This window comes from Euwallacea similis, chromosome 14 (assembly GCF_039881205.1).
Source record: "Euwallacea similis isolate ESF13 chromosome 14, ESF131.1, whole genome shotgun sequence".
NCBI classification, from domain to species: Eukaryota; Metazoa; Arthropoda; class Insecta; order Coleoptera; family Curculionidae; genus Euwallacea; species Euwallacea similis.
The window spans coordinates 3,164,974-3,184,472 of NC_089622.1; the positions used below are offsets into that span (position 1 = coordinate 3,164,974).

The 19,499-nt window shown below is 32.0% G+C and overlaps 4 protein-coding genes across 4 annotated transcripts in view; 2 read left to right on the forward strand and 2 right to left on the reverse strand.

The window, feature by feature from the left end:
• The first annotated feature begins 213 nt into the window (after positions 1–213).
• On the forward strand, positions 214–4,122 carry Non2 (upstream activation factor subunit spp27 homolog Non2). Its single transcript, XM_066396885.1, has 4 exons — positions 214–369; positions 2,404–2,633; positions 2,739–2,981; positions 3,036–4,122. The coding sequence occupies exons 1-4, from the start codon at positions 327–329 to the stop codon at positions 3,294–3,296; spliced, it is 777 nt and encodes a 258-aa protein (XP_066252982.1). The 5' UTR covers positions 214–326; the 3' UTR covers positions 3,297–4,122.
• An 878-nt stretch (positions 4,123–5,000) lies between these two features.
• Positions 5,001–7,627, reverse strand: LOC136413443 (cilia- and flagella-associated protein 206). Its single transcript, XM_066397002.1, has 9 exons — positions 7,477–7,627; positions 6,627–7,155; positions 6,326–6,572; positions 6,144–6,273; positions 5,817–6,092; positions 5,614–5,762; positions 5,467–5,565; positions 5,279–5,414; positions 5,001–5,219 (listed from the first exon to the last, which is right to left on the reverse strand). The coding sequence occupies exons 1-9, from the start codon at positions 7,579–7,581 to the stop codon at positions 5,001–5,003; spliced, it is 1,890 nt and encodes a 629-aa protein (XP_066253099.1). The 5' UTR covers positions 7,582–7,627.
• Positions 7,628–8,601: 974 nt separating this feature from the next.
• On the reverse strand, positions 8,602–19,461 carry LOC136413408 (very long chain fatty acid elongase 7-like). Its single transcript, XM_066396946.1, has 7 exons — positions 19,211–19,461; positions 11,153–11,220; positions 10,696–10,970; positions 10,457–10,619; positions 10,269–10,405; positions 9,252–9,431; positions 8,602–9,127 (listed from the first exon to the last, which is right to left on the reverse strand). Exons 2-7 carry the CDS (start codon positions 11,211–11,213, stop codon positions 8,942–8,944), a joined length of 1,002 nt encoding a protein of 333 aa, XP_066253043.1. The 5' UTR covers positions 11,214–11,220; positions 19,211–19,461; the 3' UTR covers positions 8,602–8,941.
• Positions 15,135–19,499, forward strand: part of RtcB (RtcB RNA ligase) — a 208,235-nt gene continuing 203,870 nt past the window's right edge. The window contains exon 1 of the mRNA XM_066396944.1: positions 15,135–15,146. The gene's annotated coding sequence lies outside the window, so the exon portion shown is untranslated. The remainder of the gene's footprint in view (positions 15,147–19,499) is intronic.

Consider the following 19,499-nt stretch of genomic DNA (forward strand, 5'->3'; position numbering starts at 1 on the left):
TTGCCTGAATTCGGAGAATATCTTCTATTTAAATCATACTTCATAGTTATGTATAAATTTTAAGTGTGTTTTTAGTACTTTTGGCAATGAAAACATTGAAATTTTACTTTATTTTATAATTCCACTAATCTACAAATATTTAGAAAGCTGGGAAGCGTTACGAAACGTGTCAAAATTTAGATAACGCGACGTTTAAATAAAGATTGGAGAACATTTGGCAAGCTTTAAAGTCCCACGAAGTTCGCTCCGTGTGCCATTCGGCATCTTTCGGGCCACAGTTCTTTTCCGTCTCTGTTCATTAGTGGAACTATCTCTCTCCGTTCATCATGGCTGATATTTCCAAACAAAGTCTTCGCAAAGAAATTGCCGGTAAGTGTAGTTTTTTATTCAATTTTAATGTCTAGCTTAGCGAAATTAGGAAAACTAAGGTCGTAATTTTTTTCCACATAATTTTTATTAGGGGATTTTTTCGTGTTAACAGTTAAAATCGGGCACTTTACTCTTGTACGATAATGTGTGGAGATCGGTCGGCATCATACAATGGCCGACCAACGCTATGGTAATGGTGGTTAATTTGTGCGTAGTTTTGATCGAAAATATCTCTGAATTTATGTCTCGTAAAGGAATTTCGCTGAGACAAAATCGATGTAGAAAATAATTTCGGATTTTCATAGGACCGTATCTCCCCAATTTTTCCTTTATTTTATGAATTTTTTCAATATTGCGGTGCCTCCTGCAAGCTCCCAGCCAGACTTGTGTTTGTGAGTTGCACCAGTGATGGCGCGGGCAGTTCAATATTTTTCCGCATTTCAGGCTTTCTTTGATTAAATTATTAAATTTGTCGTAACAGGTTTGTAGTAACTTCACGTGTCCATACATTTTTGGTGAGTAAAGTGAGTTTGAGAAAAATTTTCGGGTCAAATTTGCTTCGCTTTGTTTGCAACGAAAATCGTTTCCTTGTCTGCTCGCCATAAAGCATAGAGTCGTTTATTTGTTACTGAGGTTGGCGCGCAGTGGTCGATGCAGCAACCGGGCTTGTTTGCTTCTTATCCGATAATTTCAATTTACGTTTTTAACTCATTTTATAATCTAAACCTTCTCAAGATAATGCTAATGTAGTCACAACTTAATAAGGTAAACAAAATGGCATAAATGAATACTGCACCTATTTACAGAAGTAATTCTTTTTCTATTCCTATTAGAATATAGCTTTGTTACTAACTTAAAAATCATGTCGAATGATCCTGGATTTCCCTATTATACTTTCATTTCCTATTGAGTATCCATGGATAAGGAACATTTTCTAGGGTATCATTGGTATCCATAGCAACGGAGACAAAACAAGTCCGGCTGCGCCCTCCTTGTTCTGCAAAATTGTGGGCGCTTGGCGCCGTGTTTGAATATATTCAGGCTGGCGTTTGATTGTTTTACTCCAAGCTTACTATTGCACTTATTCTTTCTTACTGTTGCTTTTATTATTATTTTTATTACATGCTTTATACATTTCTGATTTGTAGTAACAAATGCCATATATGTATATACAGGGTGTTGCTAAATATGAGATAAATATGAAAGAGGACAATTCTTTAACTTATTTCATGATTAAAAGTTCATATAAACATAGGTCCGCAAACGCTTCGTTACCGATCTACAGGGTGTTGAAATTTCAATTTTTTAAAAGTTTTTTCATTATATTTAAATTCGGCATTGTTACGAAAGTATTTGAAGGACTTACTTGATTCATTTAAAAGACTATTTAAAACACTTTTACACATTACAGTTTATAATTTAAATCTTTTATTTATAAACATATGCATACGGAAGTTACTATTTCAAATGCGAACTGATAAATCTATAGAAACAAAAACAAGATAACGGTGGTAGATATGAGAAAACTACAAGAGACAAAAAAGTTTCTAAACAAAATTTGAAATTCATTTTACATTTTAGAATCCCCCAGAGGCGTAACACAAAAAAGTTAAGGGAGAGAAAAAAGGGCATGACCCCTAAAAAAATATGTCCCTATAAAATGCTACAATCATTGCTATATCCAATGATGTTAGTCCCACGGGGAATCTATATTTCAAATTTGAGTTAGATACTTAAAAACTTCAGGAAATATAATGAAAAAACTTTAAAAATATGTTAAAATTTCAACACCCTGTAGATCGGTCACGAAGTTCTTGCGGACCTATGTTTATATGAATTTTTAATCATGAAATAAGGTAAAGAGTTGCTTTCTTTCGTATGTACCTTATATTTAGGAACGCCCTGTGTAATTAACTTATAACTATAACTAACTTCAAACTTGAAGTGTCCATAATTTCTGGAACTAACTGTTGTCAACAACTCTTCCAATGCAATTTACCTAGTAAAAATTGTGACAATAAAACTATATTACAGCTATCTTGAAGGACGCTGACTTGGCTTCTACATCCGCTAAAAAAGTTCGTCAAGAATTGGAGGAGAAGTTGGACGTAAAATTAGCTGGGCGTAAGAAAGAGATCGACGACCTTGTGATGGAGTTCGTGAGCTCGAAGAAGGACAAACCCGATAAGAAGAAGAAGAAGGACGATTCTGAAGAAGAAGTAGAGGAAAACGAAGAGGAGGAAGAGGAAGAGGAGGAAGAAGATGTAAGTGTAATAATTATTCAATGCACATTTATGCACAATGAGTAAAAAAGTACGGAAAAAACGGAGGAAAGCGAAATTTTAGCCTTAAAAACACTTCGTCTTTAGGAGGATTCCGACTCTGAGAAGAAAAACAAACGCGCTTCAACTGGCAAGAAACCTGCAGCCAAAAAAGCCAAAAAATCATCTGATGACTCTGCCAGCGAGGGAAGCGAGGGAGAATCCGAAGAAGAATATTCTCCGAAAAAAGCAAAACCAGCCAAGACTCGTAAGTTGCCCCCTAAGAAGAAGAAGGGCTCCGAATCAGACTCCGACGAAGATTGGGGCAAGAAGAAGGGCGGAAAGAAAGGGGTAAGACAAAGACAACCAGAGGATTAATTTGAGGTAACTATTTATCTCTTTCAGGGTGGCAAACGTGGTGGCGGTGGTGGTTACACCAAACAGATGCAACTCTCTCCTGAATTAGCTTCGTTGGTTGGTGCCGACACCATGGCCCGTCATGAAGTAGTCAAGAAAGTCTGGTCAATAATTAAAGAAAAGAACTTGTACGACCCCAAGAATAAACAATACGCCATCTGCGACGACGCACTGATGAAGGTAATTGGAACGAAACGCTTCAGAACGTTCGGTATGATGAAGTATCTGAAAAATCATTTCATAAGTTAAACGATTTCCTTGTTTTATCCCGTTTGACCACCCTTTACGAATGTCAATCCGATTAGGGTTTCTTTTAGTAGATTTAAGGTGCCATTTCAAGTAAGAAAAAGTAATATTGCTTTTTTTAACTTGAAACTTGAAAAAAAAAGAGTTGATCACGGTTACTTAGTATTTTTGTGACCCGAAAGTTGACCGTCTATTCAATTATTTTTTCCATTAAGAGTGTTCCTTTTATTATGTTTGTATTAATGTTTTCGACTAGGCATCAGTAGCCGCTAGAGTCCACTATATTATGTGTGTAGATTTAAGATTCGCTGTAGTTTGTGTAAACTCACTTGCCCGACTAGGGGTTCTATAGGAGTGGTTCCTAATTAATTGAAATCTTTAGAACAGCTGTAAATGTTATCAGCCGCCTTTGGTATTCCAGACGATGATTGTTCGGAGGAGTTAAACCAGAATAAATTGAAGATAATCAGAATAACACAAAAGCATTAAGTGTGAAAAGAATCCCGATTTCTGATTACTTTTAGAGTTTTACATGTGCAAATACCACATTAACATTTCTATATACGTTAAGACCGATCCTGCTTCCCCATTGCTGACACAATATCCGTTAATTTTTTCAATAAAGGAAACGATTTTACGAATGTTTCAGAAATGGAAACTTCATGCCTGGAATGTAAATTGCGGTCTATTATACACAATTGTCGTTTCCATCTTTCACTATGCTACTTTGAAATCAGATTTGAAGGTACTCTACGTTTTCAGTTAATGTATGTATATTCGTAATGTAGTAAATCTACATATGTGAAATAAAGACTTATTATTTAAAGAATCGAGGAGTTTTATTTTTTACTATACACTGTGAAATCTAATATTATTTTCCTAATGTTTATATTAATATGGCTGATTGGTAGCTGTTTAACTATAGTACCATAGATTAATTGACTACGTATTCTAGGTCCGAAAATAAATAAGATGACAGGCAACGGCGTGGAAGAACTGGAAATAGAAAACAATGCCGGCTGGCATTCCACTAAAATTGGTCCTATTTTTTGACCGAAAAGCCACCAAGGATTAATACCTATATGACTTCATTTTGTCGGCAGGTATGTCATACGCATATGTAAGATGGTAACGTTGCTTCCGTAGAGTAACGCCTAATTTGTCAAAAAGTGCTAAAAACTGTAAAATATAATGTTACACCTACTTCTAGCTGTTTAATGGAAGCAAAGTTGCGTATTGATGGAAAGTTTATATTGGGTGTCCGTTTGTTTGCGAAACTTTAATTAAAGAATAAGATATCAGATAGTAGTGATCTCACAAACTATGAAATAACAAGAAAAATTTATAACCAATAATTACCATGAAAATCAAATCTTTAACTCATAATTCACCGAAAGATTCACATCAGATTTACAATGTCTAAATAATATATCCTCTAATAAGTATACAGTAAATTAGTGCTTCAAAAGTTTCTCAAAATAAATTATCCCGGTCGTAACTCAACTTTTGGAGTTTTGAAAATCACCAAAGGAAGAAACACCTCACCACCACCATAAGTTTTTTATGAATATATTAAATTACACAAATACTAAATATTTATTATTGGTTATTGTTACCTTATAGTGCCTTCCTATACATAATTAGCACTATGTATTCATTTAAAATTATTGTTTGTTCAACACAAACCACTTTTGTTTCGACTACGTATTACTCCTCAACTGATCTGGTTAAATCGATGTTGAAATGAGGGTCATCGTTTCTTCTCAATTTATTCATAAATGTGGAAGATTTTGCCACGTTAATATAGTTCGGAGAAAAAGTCTGAGTTTCGCGTGTCTTCAAATTGTATGTTTCTATTGCAAGGGAACTATTGCCGCCAGTCTTATTAGTTTGAGAGGAGATTGTTCCAGCCATAAGAAGATTAGCCTGAAAATGATATTTTTATTTTAAATTGTATTTAAAACCAATTTAGTGGCTAAAGGTACGTTGGTTAGAGCTTCTCTTTTGATGTCCCAAATGTTCCAATGGTACTGTGGGTCTATGTGAGATTCAGTAGTGTGTACCACAGTTTGCATGGATTTATCTTCGCAAATTCGGATTTCTATTTTGTTTTGGACTAGTCTGATTTAGGGAAAATCACCTTTAAATGCAGCAATAAAAACCTGTCACTTACTTTTCGATTTTGTAGACACTTTCAAGCTCATTTTTCATCTGGAAGAAATGTATGAATTGTGGTTTTCTTCGAGCTAAATCCAAGACGCAATTAACAAACCTACAAACTCAATATAAAATAGATGTAAATCTAATAAAACATCAATACATTTGTGGATCCTTCTGGAATTCTCGAAAACCTTCTTTACAAGAAAACACGTAACGCTTCAAGTTGTAAACCGCGATCCCCATATTGGGGTTTCCAGGTATTAAGGCCCCATCAGATTCGATCAATTTCCAACAGCAAAAACCCAAGTACTGTAGGGTTTTATTTTCCATTGGTAGATTTATTATTATATAATCTTAAATTACCTCAAGTTTAATGTTTTGAAAATTCTTGACAGCCTCACACTTCACAACCTTAATATCCGGATTAGTTGAAATTAGTTTAATATGGGCGGTTTCGGCTAGTCTCTCAGCGTCAGTCATAGAAGAGTTTTCTCTGATGATTTGTTCAATAGGCAAGTGGTCGTAACGCATATATCTGGCGTATACTTCCAGATTACTCATGATCATGCTCAGTCGCGAGAGAAAAATGCTTTGATTCTGAAAATGTTCCCAAACTTCCCAGAGTTGCTCAAATAATGGCTAAAATCGATTTCATGTAATTTAATTGAATTCCTACTGGATGAAACATACGAAAACAACTCCTATAGGAATGGCAATTTTCATATAAACCGTTTCGTGTATTATCTTCAGCAGTTTTTCCATGCTGCCCCAAATTTCCTCAGATTTTAATGGCATATGATCGATTTCATCCAATATTCTCCTACAATATCCAACTAAAATTTTCACTTCACTAATAAAACATCTCAAAATACCTGATAAGCAGCTCATATTGTCGAAAAAACACCAGCAAGTCCTTTATATACTCAACATCATTGCTATTTTTAATAATCATGTCTTCGCCAGTAATACACTGAAGTTGGAAACCCCTACAGGTGTGCCTCACGACGTAGCATTTATCCACCATGGTGGTCAAGGCGTTAACTCTCTCCATTACCATTAATAAAGTCTCTTCTGTGCCTGCTTTTATAACTGCCACTGCCTTTTCTAATAAAGAGGGCACTAAAATTGTTTATAACCAAAAATCAATTATGTCTATTGAAGAATAATTATTACAGTCAGGAATTCCTTCTCCTCCTTTTTCACAGTCTTTATTAAATAGCCTAATTCCTGCCACCACTTTGGTGACTTGTGTCAGGTTATTGTGTTTCTCGAATTTGGACATTGCAGCAAAATCCTTCAGTTCCGCTTCGTCTAAAATGCTTTTCAGAGCAATTAGAGCTTCTTCATACACTTTTGGTTTCGATGGGTTCCCCAAGCCAGTACTCAAAGTGATATAGTAAACAATTTTCTTAAAAAGTAAGTCAATCTCTTCTTTTTCTTCTACTTTAGTGGCCATAAAGATATTCTCTTTAAGGCTCGACAATTTGTTTTTCAAGTCTCTCTTATTTAGTTCGATAACATGATCCATACGCTCCAAGTTGCAGGAAAAGTAAAATTGAAGTTTCAAGGTGACGATTTTGGGGTAATTCTGCTGTTGCAACAAATCTTCTATAACGTATTTGACGAAGTGTTGTACGTTTTCTCTTTGTCTGAAGAAATCGTCTCCAATGCCCCAATTTGGGTCCATCAATAACAGTTTGGTCTAAGATGAGTGAAATTTTTAACCTTTAGGCAGAGGTAGATACAATGAATATGTGAGGTAGTATAGAAATTAGTAAACAAATCTGTTTTGCGGTCATTCTGGGAGTTATCAAATTAACTAGATAATTGGAAAAAATTAAAGAAAAAATGAAATTTGGATTTTAAATGTGAATCAAAATGAACAAATGGAATAAATGCATGAACAACTTACCCATTTTTTTTTTTTTATAAAAAATTTGTAACTTTCTCACAGGAAATAAATCTTCTATTGAATTGATCTAAGACATTTTTATTAGTTACCATTGACGTAAGTTTCACTTACCAAATATGTGACAAAATTTTTATTAACTCTAATCTTTTTGGGGGCAAGCTCACGCATAATTTCTTTAACCATGTTTCGAACAGAACCGTTTGTATCATCATCCATGTTAAACGCGAGGAATGTCTTGTTTGATCAATAAAAAAGTAGACGAATAATAATACAGACGTATGCAGGGTGTCCTGAAAATCAATGTCAAAAATGGTATCACTAGATTATTTGGGTCAAAACATTAAGATTTAGGTCAAAAGTTATTTGAAGAAAATTTCTCGTTTAGATGCTCTTGGTGGTCAACGTTCTTGAAAAAAAACATACTTTTTGCTAATTCTCCAGAATGCTTCAATGGATTCTAATGAATCCCATTGTGCATTTATTCATTAGTACAGGAATTATTTTCATGTAACATTCATGTCCTTTTCGCAATGTGAAAATGATAAATTCTTAGCCATCTTCGTACAAAAATTATTAGAACTTTTCATTGGGTAGCTGCATTGTCTCGTTTTTTTTCTGATGATACATTAGCCCTTTCTCTAACTTTTCTATCTCTTGGAAATTTCTCGTACAGTTAACATTTCAAGTCGAAAAAAATTATTTTCTTTTCTCATACAGAACACCAACTTGCCATTCCTTCGATAATTATCGACACTTGGCGATGTGAACGCTGACGTCACTTATGGAAAATGTCATAAAAATTAATCGAAAGACTGAATTCATAAAAAAAATTTAAATAAAAAACAATTTAAATGAACTATAAAAAACGATAAATATGAAAAATTCAACAATTAAAAAAATCATAGTAAATGTTCAAAGTGACCCAAAAGAAACGTCAAAAAATGTTGATTAATTATAACAGTAGTTGTGAATCTTTAAAAGTGTGGCGATTTTGCGAATGCAGCAGGCTGAGGGATACCTAGCCAGCGCAAATGCCAGATGGACATTATACTGACTACTTAATGCCACTATGAGAAACCTCGACTCGTGTTACCGGAATGTCCAACTTTTATACATGCCCGAATACTGTATTTAAGGTAACCCCTCCTATTGCCTAATGAAATTAAAGAGTTAACTCCATTAGATTCGTTGGATTCATCAAATCGTCCAACAACAGAAAAGAAAACCAATCAAATGAAGAAACTTTATTTAATTTTTGCTCAATAAGAACTTACAGCCTATACCTCATTGTCTATTCGCGTCTACCAAAGAGACTTCAATACCTATTTTGAATACCTGATTAAACGAAATCTCAAATGAGTACGCAATACCCCGACTGAGATTTCTGCCTGGCAGAAAAGCACTTAACTTATGTGGGTTGAAGTAAACTCGGCATCTAATCGCGTATTTCCAAATAACAAACCAACATGAGGATAATAGTGACCTATGCAAGTAAACAGAAGCATTCACGCGCATATTAATATACTAACGAAAATTTATAAATTACCAACTGTACATATAAAGCCTTATTGGAAGGTTATCCTTTTTTCTTATCGTTCATATCTTTAGGAAACGAGTATCCGGCGTGGCAGGATGGTGCTGCCTCGTTTGACTTGGATCTGGCTTTTAGGGTGCCATTTTCCTCGGGGACTTTGTTGTTTTCGATGAAGGTTCCGTTCACTACAATACCGTTTTTATGGTGGCAAACGCATGCTTCTTGTTCCTAAAAATTAGGGAAAATTCGCGGATCATGATTTTAATGGTTAAAGGTAAAGAATTACAAAAGCTAATGCTGTTTCTAAACATCAAAATTAAGAGACGAAAACTGCCATTTTATTTTAACTTACTTTGATCATGGTTTGAGCTGCTACCTTCTTTGGTTTAGCGTAGGCTTTTCTGTAGTAGTCGCTGAAGAGGTAAATAAAAATGACCACATTGGTGACGAAGAAGTATGTTAAGGCTCGTGGTAATTTGCAATCCATTACTACTACGAATGCCAAGTAGAGTAGCATAATTCCGAATTGAGTCTGAAAGTGTTTAAAATATGATTTTATTCATTCATAATTATTTATACATCCTTTTGTTGTGGAAATTGGTACTTCACCCTCACCCTAACTTTTCTTACTTATTAAATTTTTGTTATGTTTTAGGAACGGTTTTGAACTGGATATTGATAATTCTTAGAACTTAGTTCGGGATTTATTTTATAAAATAATCAATTAGTGTTTTATTGAGTCATCACACCAGTCGCGCTTTAGTTAGTAGAAAGTTGCATGGAATTTTAAGTCTGTCATAATCGTGTTCTGCGTGTATCGCATTAAAGAGGACTCAATACAAATCCATTTATTCTATTGCATGCCGAAACTGCGGGGATAAATAAATAATTTATTTTCCCCCTTTAAAGGAATTTTATTAAGAGAAAAATTTTCACTAAAATAATTCAAAAAGACAGTTTTGAAAGTGTTCCAATTCTTGTCGAAAGTGATTGTATTTTTGCAGTATTTGCAAGTTTTATTAGCACTCAATATAGATCAAGTTTTATCAATTATTCGATAAACCAATTGAGAGTTGCAGGTTTTCATCTTTTTTATAAAAATACTTAAAATTCCTTGGGAGAAACAAAAATCTGAAAGTCTTTACGGTCCCTTTAAATAGCATTAAGACCAAATTATTAATGTCTTGTTAACTTTTACATCAAATTAGTTAAAAATTAAGAATATCACCTAACAAATACCTATTCCTTATTTCAACATTTCTAGTTGTTAAAATTAATTAATTTGTAGTTGAAATTAACAGGATACGAATAATTTGGACCTTAACAACATCATTATACCTCCCATTGATTTATAGCCTAAAAAACTTACCAATTGCATCCAAGTCATATATTTCTTCCACCACAAATATTTCTGATACTTAGGCCCCAAGGCAGATAAGAAGTAGTAAAAGTACATAACTACGTGTACTATGGAATTGAGGAAACCAATTACAACTCCCTGTTCACCTGAAATTAACAAATGTGAAGTTATTGAATAGCAAATAAGGATTAAGATACCTGGAATATATTTGAGGTACGCCCAGGAACCCAGCATGGTAACGGAGTGATGATAGACGTGCAGGAATGAAACTTGGGTTTGTTTCTTACGTAGTACGAAGAAAACTGTGTCCAGAAGTTCCGTGATTTTAGAGAAGAAATACCACCAAGCTCCTCTGGCAAGCTAGATGAAATTAATATTAAAAATAAAATGTATCAAATTTGAATTTCTGGATAAAGTAAAAAATCACAACACGTACCAAAGCTTGGAATTCCTTGTTGGGTGATGGATTCCTACAAGTGTGCTTCAAGAAATGTGGAATTGCATTCTTTACATTGAGCGCATGTGAACACAGCCATATGCTAAACAATACTTGGTAAAGATTGTAAGCTATCATAGCATATTTGAGCTCGAATGCTTTCCTGTTTTTCATATAATTTGGGCCTAAGTTTAATACAAACACGAGGTAGAGGATTACTATTGCAACCACGGGAATTGGCGAGTGCATAAACAGCCAGGAATCCACCATAGGATCTAAAAATTCACAGAAATTAAGTTACTTAAACAGAAAATATTAAATTCTTCCAGAAACTCTACAGTTTTAGAAGGAATTAACTACCTTCTGGATGGATAAGATAGTTTTCAAGAAATTGCAGTCCAGAAAAATTTAAAATCTTTCGCTTTAATAAGTAATAAAAGAATAAGCCAAAACGTACCTTTCTTGGATTCCAGCAATTCATTATAATTTTCTACTACCAGGCTTAGGAGAGCTGCCATTTTGATTCTAAAACAAATAATGCGGTAATTAAACTAAAAGTAAAGTTAAAGAGAGCTAAATTAAGAATGTTCGGACAATATAAACGAAAATTCAAAGTGACTTAATATGGCAACTGTCCTTCCAGACGTAAATTTGCTGGTTGGGAAATATTGAGGTTCGTTCTCCTGGAAGCAGTTCCCAGGAGGAGAATCCGTTAACGCTATATTTTAAATTAAAAATTTTTGAACATTTTGGAAAGAAACGTTGAAATATTAAAAAAATCTTTAAAATGTTAGCTAAATCTATTTTAGGGACCTTATGAGGGGTGATCATTGAAAAACCCAAACAGTAGACAGTAAACCGTAAACATAAGGTATTGATACTTGAGGTTCTTTTTAATGGACACCCTCTATATTAGACCAATTATCTCATCGAAAAATATGTGATAAAGCTGAACAACTAAAGATATATTCTTCTTTCAGATCGGAACTTTCTTTTAAAATTAGTTTATAATTTCCTTCAATTTTAAGGATGGAATGCAATTGGTATTTTATTGTGCCATAAATTTGATCCCGGGTCAAAAAATGATCTAAAAGCTCAAACTCAGCGTAAACATACCTATTAGCTATAGGTTTTAGGTTATCTCGAAAACTCTCAGATTATCTGTTTCTTTGACGATCTTTAAGGAGAAGTTTTACAACTTTAGGTTTTATTTATGTGTTATCCCGGATTAATTTAAGACAATCGGATTTGGAACCAAATTATTAACGTGCTGTTAACTTGAACTAATTTCTGTTTGTTTAAATAAAGCTTTAGTATTGGTCAGATGCTTATTATCTGATATTAAAAACTATTTTGACGTTAAAGTTAAAAGCAAATCAACAATTTGGCTTTAAAACTGACCAAGAATTTTTTTAACACATTTTAATATTATCCGAACTCAATTGCAATTTTTATTGCAAAGTTAACTTGAAGACTAACATCTGCGATTAGTTCTTAAATCCTCTTCGCGTTCTTATAAAGTAACTCTAATTATTTTACAAGTAGGACACAATCATTCTTAACCCTCAGAATAATTAGATATGTCTCTATGGTCTACATGCCGATTTATTTTATTTTACGAATAAGACAACTCATCTGCAGAGATGGTGATATACAGGGTGACATTAAAAAAAGGTAAGTTTTAGCAATATCTCGAAAAAGCGATGTTCACACACCCGCACCATAAAATTCTCAAGAAAACTAACTGAACCAAATAGCTTTTGTATTTTGTGTACATCTTCCAATAAAATAGTTTTGGAGCTAATTTGATGTTCACAGAATTATTCATTTAATCCACATGTGTAGCATTTAACTTACATGTTATTAGAACTATATGTTATAATAAATCCTCAAATTTTCAGAATATTAAGCGATGAAAATATTAGATTAAACTATCACTATGTAGCTTCACATAATAAGACTAGGATTTTATTCAAAAGTCTGAGGTTTTAGTTGCCCCCCTCCTTAGATGAATCTAAGTAATTTCTCTCTTCTTGTGACGTTTCAATGTTTAAGAAAATTACCATAAATGCGGTTTTAACTGTTAATTAAATACAGATTAATTGCGTGTTTTTTCTCTAGACTCATTATACTAGTGAAAGAATAAATAACACCTATATTAATAAATTTTAATGGTATGAATTTTACAGGTGACCGATAAATCATTAACGGTGCCTATATGTTATGATTGAGAAATGTCGCCCGAAATAAAAAAAAAACTTTTAAATTGATTTGCTAAATAATTAAATTTATTTTGGTTTTAGGTAATTTTCTTTCGTTTAAATTGAGTTTACGAGGCAAGTTTGTTAATAATATTGGTTACTCTTTCTAGTCTAAAGACGGCAACACATTACTAGAGCAAAGAAAGCAATTATTGTTTAGACAAGAGTAGTGAGACATGAAACTGCACAATTATGTAAAAAAATCCAGTACAACTTTGCAATATAAATTCAGGTCGAATGTTATTGTCTGTGTATCAGCACAAATTGCCTTTATTGCATCTTTTCCTATAGAAGGCATTTTTTCCAAATGCTGAAATAAATAATTGCATATGTCAGCTGGTTATTGGGTCACTGTCCTGGTAATTCAAAAAAAAAACGTGGTTTTCTCGTACATTGTCTTTAAAGCAGAGACTGATTGATTACTAAATAGTAGATAATAAGAAGTATGAAAAAACAAATAGAGAACATGTATATATTATATGAACAATATAGTTTGTAATTTGGATCTTTGCATATGCATAATATGAATTGTATGCGTCAAATCAATTCAAGGTCAACATAAAATACGACCAATGACGTCTCAAAAATTTTGTGCTTTTTAGTTTGAAATAAACTGATGTCAAAAATGTATATATTTTTACATTTATATTAACAAAACTTCAACGCTGTTACTATATATTAATTTATGAACTGAACACCTAGAAAAATAACATCAAAACCACGAAAACTGTTTATAGTTATACGGAACACAGTTAAATCATTAATATATATTGTTACGCCTCTGATCGTTTTAAAATTGTAACATAAAACCAACTCAGACATACGTTCATATCACCATCTTTATTCAACCCATATACATTCCCATTATAATTTTCGACCCGTTAGTTTAGTCTGTAGAAGACAGACATATTATATCTTTGTCTTTGTTGTTTGAATGTTACATTACCTCTATATATCCTAGACACGTACGTGCTACCTAATTCGATACACAAGCAAAGATCCAAACTACAAACTATATGTACCTAATATAATTCAACAATAAATGGTTAATTTTCTCAGCCACTCATTAGTATTTTCTTCAGATAATCAGTACATCACAAAAGGCTATTCAAATATCGTCATATCCTCTGTCAAATGAAGTAATGAATTTTCAATTTTTCGTGATTAAAATACTTAATATTATGCACGAATTACGAAATAAATAGATTTAAAGTTGAATCTTATTTGCTGTTACAATTTACAATTTTTATTTACATGAATTTAAGTTAATTCGAGCTCTTTTTTTTTCTTGTTTAAGAAACTCATAGAAAGAAACTGAAAGATTTTTAACATCTGTAATAATGGGTCACTAGAAATTTGCTGCATCTACACAAAAGTTTAACAATAATTGAGATTTGGATTGAAAAAAGTATTTTTAAATATATATATATAATCTTCATTTCATCGAAATAGGCTATCGACCATATTGGTCTTTCTGCCCTTGTTACATAATCAGGTGCCTAGGTCTACACAGAGAGTGGTCAGAACGGTATACATTGGAGATGCAAAGAAGACAAAAAAAAAAAAAAAAAAAAAAAAAATCGTTATTGTATATCTTCGCTCAGTTCTTCGTGTAACGTATTAGGAGGGGAGAGAAAGTGGGACTGTCGTGTTTGTCGTCTGAGGCAAAGTGGATTAAGTATTGTCCAGTTGTGTCGGTTGTTTTTCCATTTTGTCTGTATTTGTGATAGTCTGTCCGTTATTTTTGTCATGTTCGTACGCTCGTATAGTAATTGTATGGAGGGGTTGTGCAAAGGATTGTCAGGATGTCTTATTTTAGTGATGAGTCTCAGAGCGATTTGTTCTGTTGTCTGTATATGTCTTTTGGTTTATTTTTAAATATTTGTACAATATTCTGCGATTTTAATGTTTTCACTATATTAGTTTTCAGTATATGAGTAAATGTATCAATATACACATATACAAAGATTGTTACTCGAGCTTCCAAATTCAATGAAATATAATGGTGTACTTCGTTTGTCACAGCTCCCGCGAAGTATCAAAATATAGTGTGAGAAGTTAAACATTGAATTCCTTTGTAAACATATGAAAATCCCCCATAGATTCAGTAATTTGTTTTAAGTTTTTGCTCAGAATCCTGAAATTGTTAAAAACGATAGAGAGATACAGAAAATTTCACTAATTTTTTAAGTATTTTAGCCCCCTTATATCATAAGTTCTAACTTTATTATAAGAAACTATATTTTTTATTATAAGTATTAATTATATTTTTAATAATATTTCCGGGTAACTCAGCAAATATGAAAAGCCATCTGAGGTGGCTATCTATTTAATGTAACCATGCTCAAACTACCTCAATTAACGTTTTATTAAATGATGTCATCACGTTCTATTTGAATCTGAGGTAACAAGTTCATATTTCCTGCACATGAAGAAAGTAAGCAATAATTTCTCTTTCGCAAGAAAACGATACCTCAAGTCTAACAATTACGTTATGCAGGACGTTAGCACTATTTGAAAACCAAAAAGATTTATGAATGCCATGAGTACGCGCTGTAATTAGCATTTTTGTTTATGAATAAGAGAACTTTAAGTTTTTAACAATTTAATTATGATTTAAATCAAATAAAAATAATAAAAACAATTATTATGAAGGAAATCTGAATTTGTTTTAGTTGGGTGTATTGATGTTTTTCAATGTCAGAAAATTTAACGGGAAATTAAAAAAATATTAGACTCTATTTTAAAACGTGCAAAAAATAGCAATTTTTGAACTTTTTAATTTATGGCCTATTAAATATTGTTTAGCCTGAGGTCAACCGTCATTGGTGAATACACACCGATATCTATGGAAGTATTTTAGAAGCACTTAGTCAGGCTTGAAAACGTTAACAAACACTTTATTAAGATACAAAACTTTACCTAGCAAATCATTCTCTATCAAAAGTACTCAGGTAAAGCTAGGTGGAAGAACAGGAACGTGAACTCAACAATTATGAGGTGTCATTGACTTTTCGAGACTTATCCAACCGTTCTATTCTGATCAACAACTTAAAAAGTTAAAATGATTAATAATGAATTTTCAATTCTCCTAATTTATAGAATTCATGCACTAGGAAGTAGTTTTAAAAATTACGCAAATGTAATTGACCTTAGAACATAAAGCAACACTCAACAGCCACTTAATAATCAATTTTTTTCTCATGAATTGCAATTAAATTACAATTTTCCCTTTGTTTTGTTCAATGAATGTCTATAAATTGAATTCATTACGTTTTACATTTATTTATATATATATATATAAATATTGTATATATTTTGTTGTCCAGTATGTCCACAGATAGAGAGCCCAAAAGGACAATTTGACAATAAATGTCGTTTTTCGACAAAAAGTCATCCTTGATAAAAGTTTCTGCTGCTTGAAAAAATACGATTTACGAAGATAACTTTGAACTTTTTTATACAGGGTGCCCAAAAACTACGAACACATGAAATACTATCAAGAGTAAACTACCTTTATTTCTCATTTAAGAGGAAAATGGTAAATAAAAAATAGATTTCAAATCCTACCTAAAGTTTGCATACAAAATTTTAACTGAGTATTCCAAGTTTTATTTTTCTTTTAAAATTCAAACAATTTCTAATTTTACCTTTTTCACCCTATTTCACGTATCTACAACAAGCATGACAACAAATGTCACAATATTAAATTTTACAAATTCTAGTTCTGTCATAAAACGTGAACAAAAGAAAGACTTTGGATGAAGTCAAGGCCAACTATGTGATATTTCTTTTTATTTAAATATTTCGGCTTTTAAAAAAGTAAATTATAAGAAGTTTTATATCAATGAAATCAGAATGAAACGCACTATTTTTCGGTCGAAAAATCCAATATGGCGCCCATAAGAAAAAATAAAGTTGATAATGGTAGCCGAAAGACGAAACGTCGGATGGCAAATCTGAATATGTCATTGTGTAGCTGAGAAAAAGTGGCAATGAAAATGTGCTTACGGATTTAATCTTCCTTGTCAAATAACACTAAAAAAAAATAAAAATGAATTCTCCAATTTTTAGTTTTTCTCGGATATCTTCGGAAGTACTCGGAAAATTAAAATTTTGAAAACGGTATTCGATCAAGCACTAGATTGCGCAACTTTGCCCCCATTTAAACTTTTTCGTATCTCCTCTAGTTTCCGAGATCCCAATGGTGAGGGTCGAATTTGAAATACCCTGTATATATATATATATATATATATATATATTGTATACTATAGCCATAACAATATATTTATTAGAATGAAAACAATTTTTCCGAATTTTAAATTCGAAAAAATGGAAGTTTTTGTGACTTTAAGAACACTCTGTATGTGAAACTTGGTAGATGCACAAAAAGTACAAAAAAAGATTTTTTTTATTTTGTCAAAATAATATAAATTTAGTGAGAAATAATTGTCCAATTCCAGTAATCGTTTTCACAACACTTTAAGAGGTGTTATCTAATTGTTTCAGTGATTTGTGCTAAAATATTTTTTAACTGAATATTTAGACCAGAAGGATCCGTTTTTAAACAGTTTTTGATCCAAATTACATAGTTGTACTTGTAAGATTGTAACAGTTCTATATCAGATCGATATTCAAGGTTTTCCCTTCCCTTTTCTCATCTTTTTTAATTACATTTTTGTAAAAAAATACAAATAGATTAAGTTATTGTTCAAAATTATTTAGGTGAATTTTAGGAAAAAAAGTGAATCTAACAAGGTCAAGACATTATAAAACCAAAATTAAATTAATAACAAGGTACCAATTTCGTTAGCGGAGTAGCTAACTGTTATGGTAACAGCAGTGTCGACAATAATTAGTTTGTAGACAGCTTTAATAAGATATGATTTAGAGGTTTTGGAAAAAGTACCCAAATTTTTGTACTAGATGATAAAAAGTTACTGACTTTCAAACATTTTGAAAGTTTTTTTGAGGTAAGAATAGAAATGAGTCTTAGAAAATACATACCTATACAAAGTCCGGTTCACTAAAGGTATATGTAAAAAGAGATAATAAGTAATGTCATTTTAAACATTTTACAGCTATTATACAAGGTGTATCAGAATTGTTTTGCCCATTGTTTACTGTAGGTTTCTGTGGCCGAAATAAAAATTAAAGTTTATGTAAACAAATATCTAATTGCCCTTTAGTTTCGAAATACAGACAGTGGCGCACTTACCTCCGCTACTGGCTGATTTATAAAAGTTAGGAGTTTTTGGTTTTATACCCGTCGAAATACTGACCTTGTACCCAATTTTTGGTTGAAGTATCTCAAGAGCTTATGAAATGAAAAAATTAAAAACTTCTTTTTTTACTTGAGTTGTAAAAATAAACTTAATCAAAAAAATATTTTTTATAACTAAAGAACTTGAAATACAACAAATTAAGAAGCAAAAAATTTGCTGACCACATTGACGCATATGATACTTTAAACGAAATATTATACTGAATGTTACAATTTTTTATTACTAAAAAGGACACATGACTTCCATATCTGCGCTTGGTGAATGGTTAAAGTTGATAATTTTTTGAGGTATACCTACAGATATACTAAACTCATGTATGAAATTTGGATAAAAATTTTAAGCCATTTGGAAGTTAAAAAAAAAAATATATTAAACTTTAACATCCTATATCTCGAAACTAAAAGGTAATTAGGCATTTGCTTGTATAAACTTTTTTTTAAATTTCGATTGGCTACAGTAAGCAATTGGCAGAACAATTCTCATAAACCCTGTATAAAGTATCTAGCATTTCGGGTATTGTTTTTCCGTATTTTTCTGAATTAACTTTTTAAAAATTTTTTTTTAAGAGTTTGCCTGATTGAAACTTTTTTCTTATAATTTTAAATAAGTATTTTATCTATACAAAAAACGTGCTTTGATCCACATGTTAAAAGAAATGTGATTAAGTACAGTAATCAAAATTAATTGGGATATCTATTTTTAACTTTTGAAGAGAAGAATCTGCAATTTTTTAAATAATGTATTATATGGTTAAGTGGCAATAGATAAAAATATTGGCAATTTTACCAAGATGGATAATATTTACTTTTGCAAGGACTTGACTACAACTTGTTAGTTACCAGTTTCAAAAAATAAAATTTAAATAAAAAGAAAGTTTTAAAGCTTTTTTAGTATAAAATATTTTTTTTTAGATAGGTATAAAAATATACAAAAATATCCTCTCTTAAGGGAAAAAAATTGAAAACTCACCGAATATCTTGCCAAAAAAATCCACAAAAAGCTCTACACTAAACTAGAAACTAAAGTCCCAATCACCGTAAGTTCAAAATTTTCAAAAGATTGCCTCCCTAGCGAGTCTGGTATATATGACAGCACTATGTGACATAGTCTGGACACCGTCGTACAACCTGAGACTTCACTAATTGGTAGCAAACTAATCGCTCTTGCGGAACCCACCGTACTAGCGCGATACTTTCTTGCCTAATGATAAAATGGTACTTGATGTGCACCACGGCGCGTTTTCTCTTTCTAGCAGCGG

Excerpts from the sequence above, each read along its gene's own strand:
- LOC136413443 (XM_066397002.1), bottom strand. The coding sequence starts at position 7,581 with ATGGATGATGATACAAACGGTTCTGTTCGAAACATGGTTAAAGAAATT. Across the intron at positions 5,763-5,816 it reads TTCAAAACATTAAACTTGAG|TACTTGGGTTTTTGCTGTTG; the intron begins GTAATTTAAGAT and ends AAAACCCTACAG. Across the intron at positions 5,415-5,466 it reads AGTGTCTACAAAATCGAAAA|ACTAGTCCAAAACAAAATAG; the intron begins GTAAGTGACAGG and ends TCCCTAAATCAG.
- Non2 (XM_066396885.1), top strand. The coding sequence starts at position 327 with ATGGCTGATATTTCCAAACAAAGTCTTCGCAAAGAAATTGCCG. Across the intron at positions 2,634-2,738 it reads AGGAAGAGGAGGAAGAAGAT|GAGGATTCCGACTCTGAGAA; the intron begins GTAAGTGTAATA and ends CTTCGTCTTTAG. Across the intron at positions 2,982-3,035 it reads AGAAGGGCGGAAAGAAAGGG|GGTGGCAAACGTGGTGGCGG; the intron begins GTAAGACAAAGA and ends TATCTCTTTCAG.
- LOC136413408 (XM_066396946.1), bottom strand. The coding sequence starts at position 11,213 with ATGGCAGCTCTCCTAAGCCTGGTAGTAGAAAATTATAATGAATTGCTG. Across the intron at positions 10,620-10,695 it reads ACAAGGAATTCCAAGCTTTG|CTTGCCAGAGGAGCTTGGTG; the intron begins GTACGTGTTGTG and ends AATTTCATCTAG. Across the intron at positions 9,432-10,268 it reads ATATGACTTGGATGCAATTG|ACTCAATTCGGAATTATGCT; the intron begins GTAAGTTTTTTA and ends AAACACTTTCAG.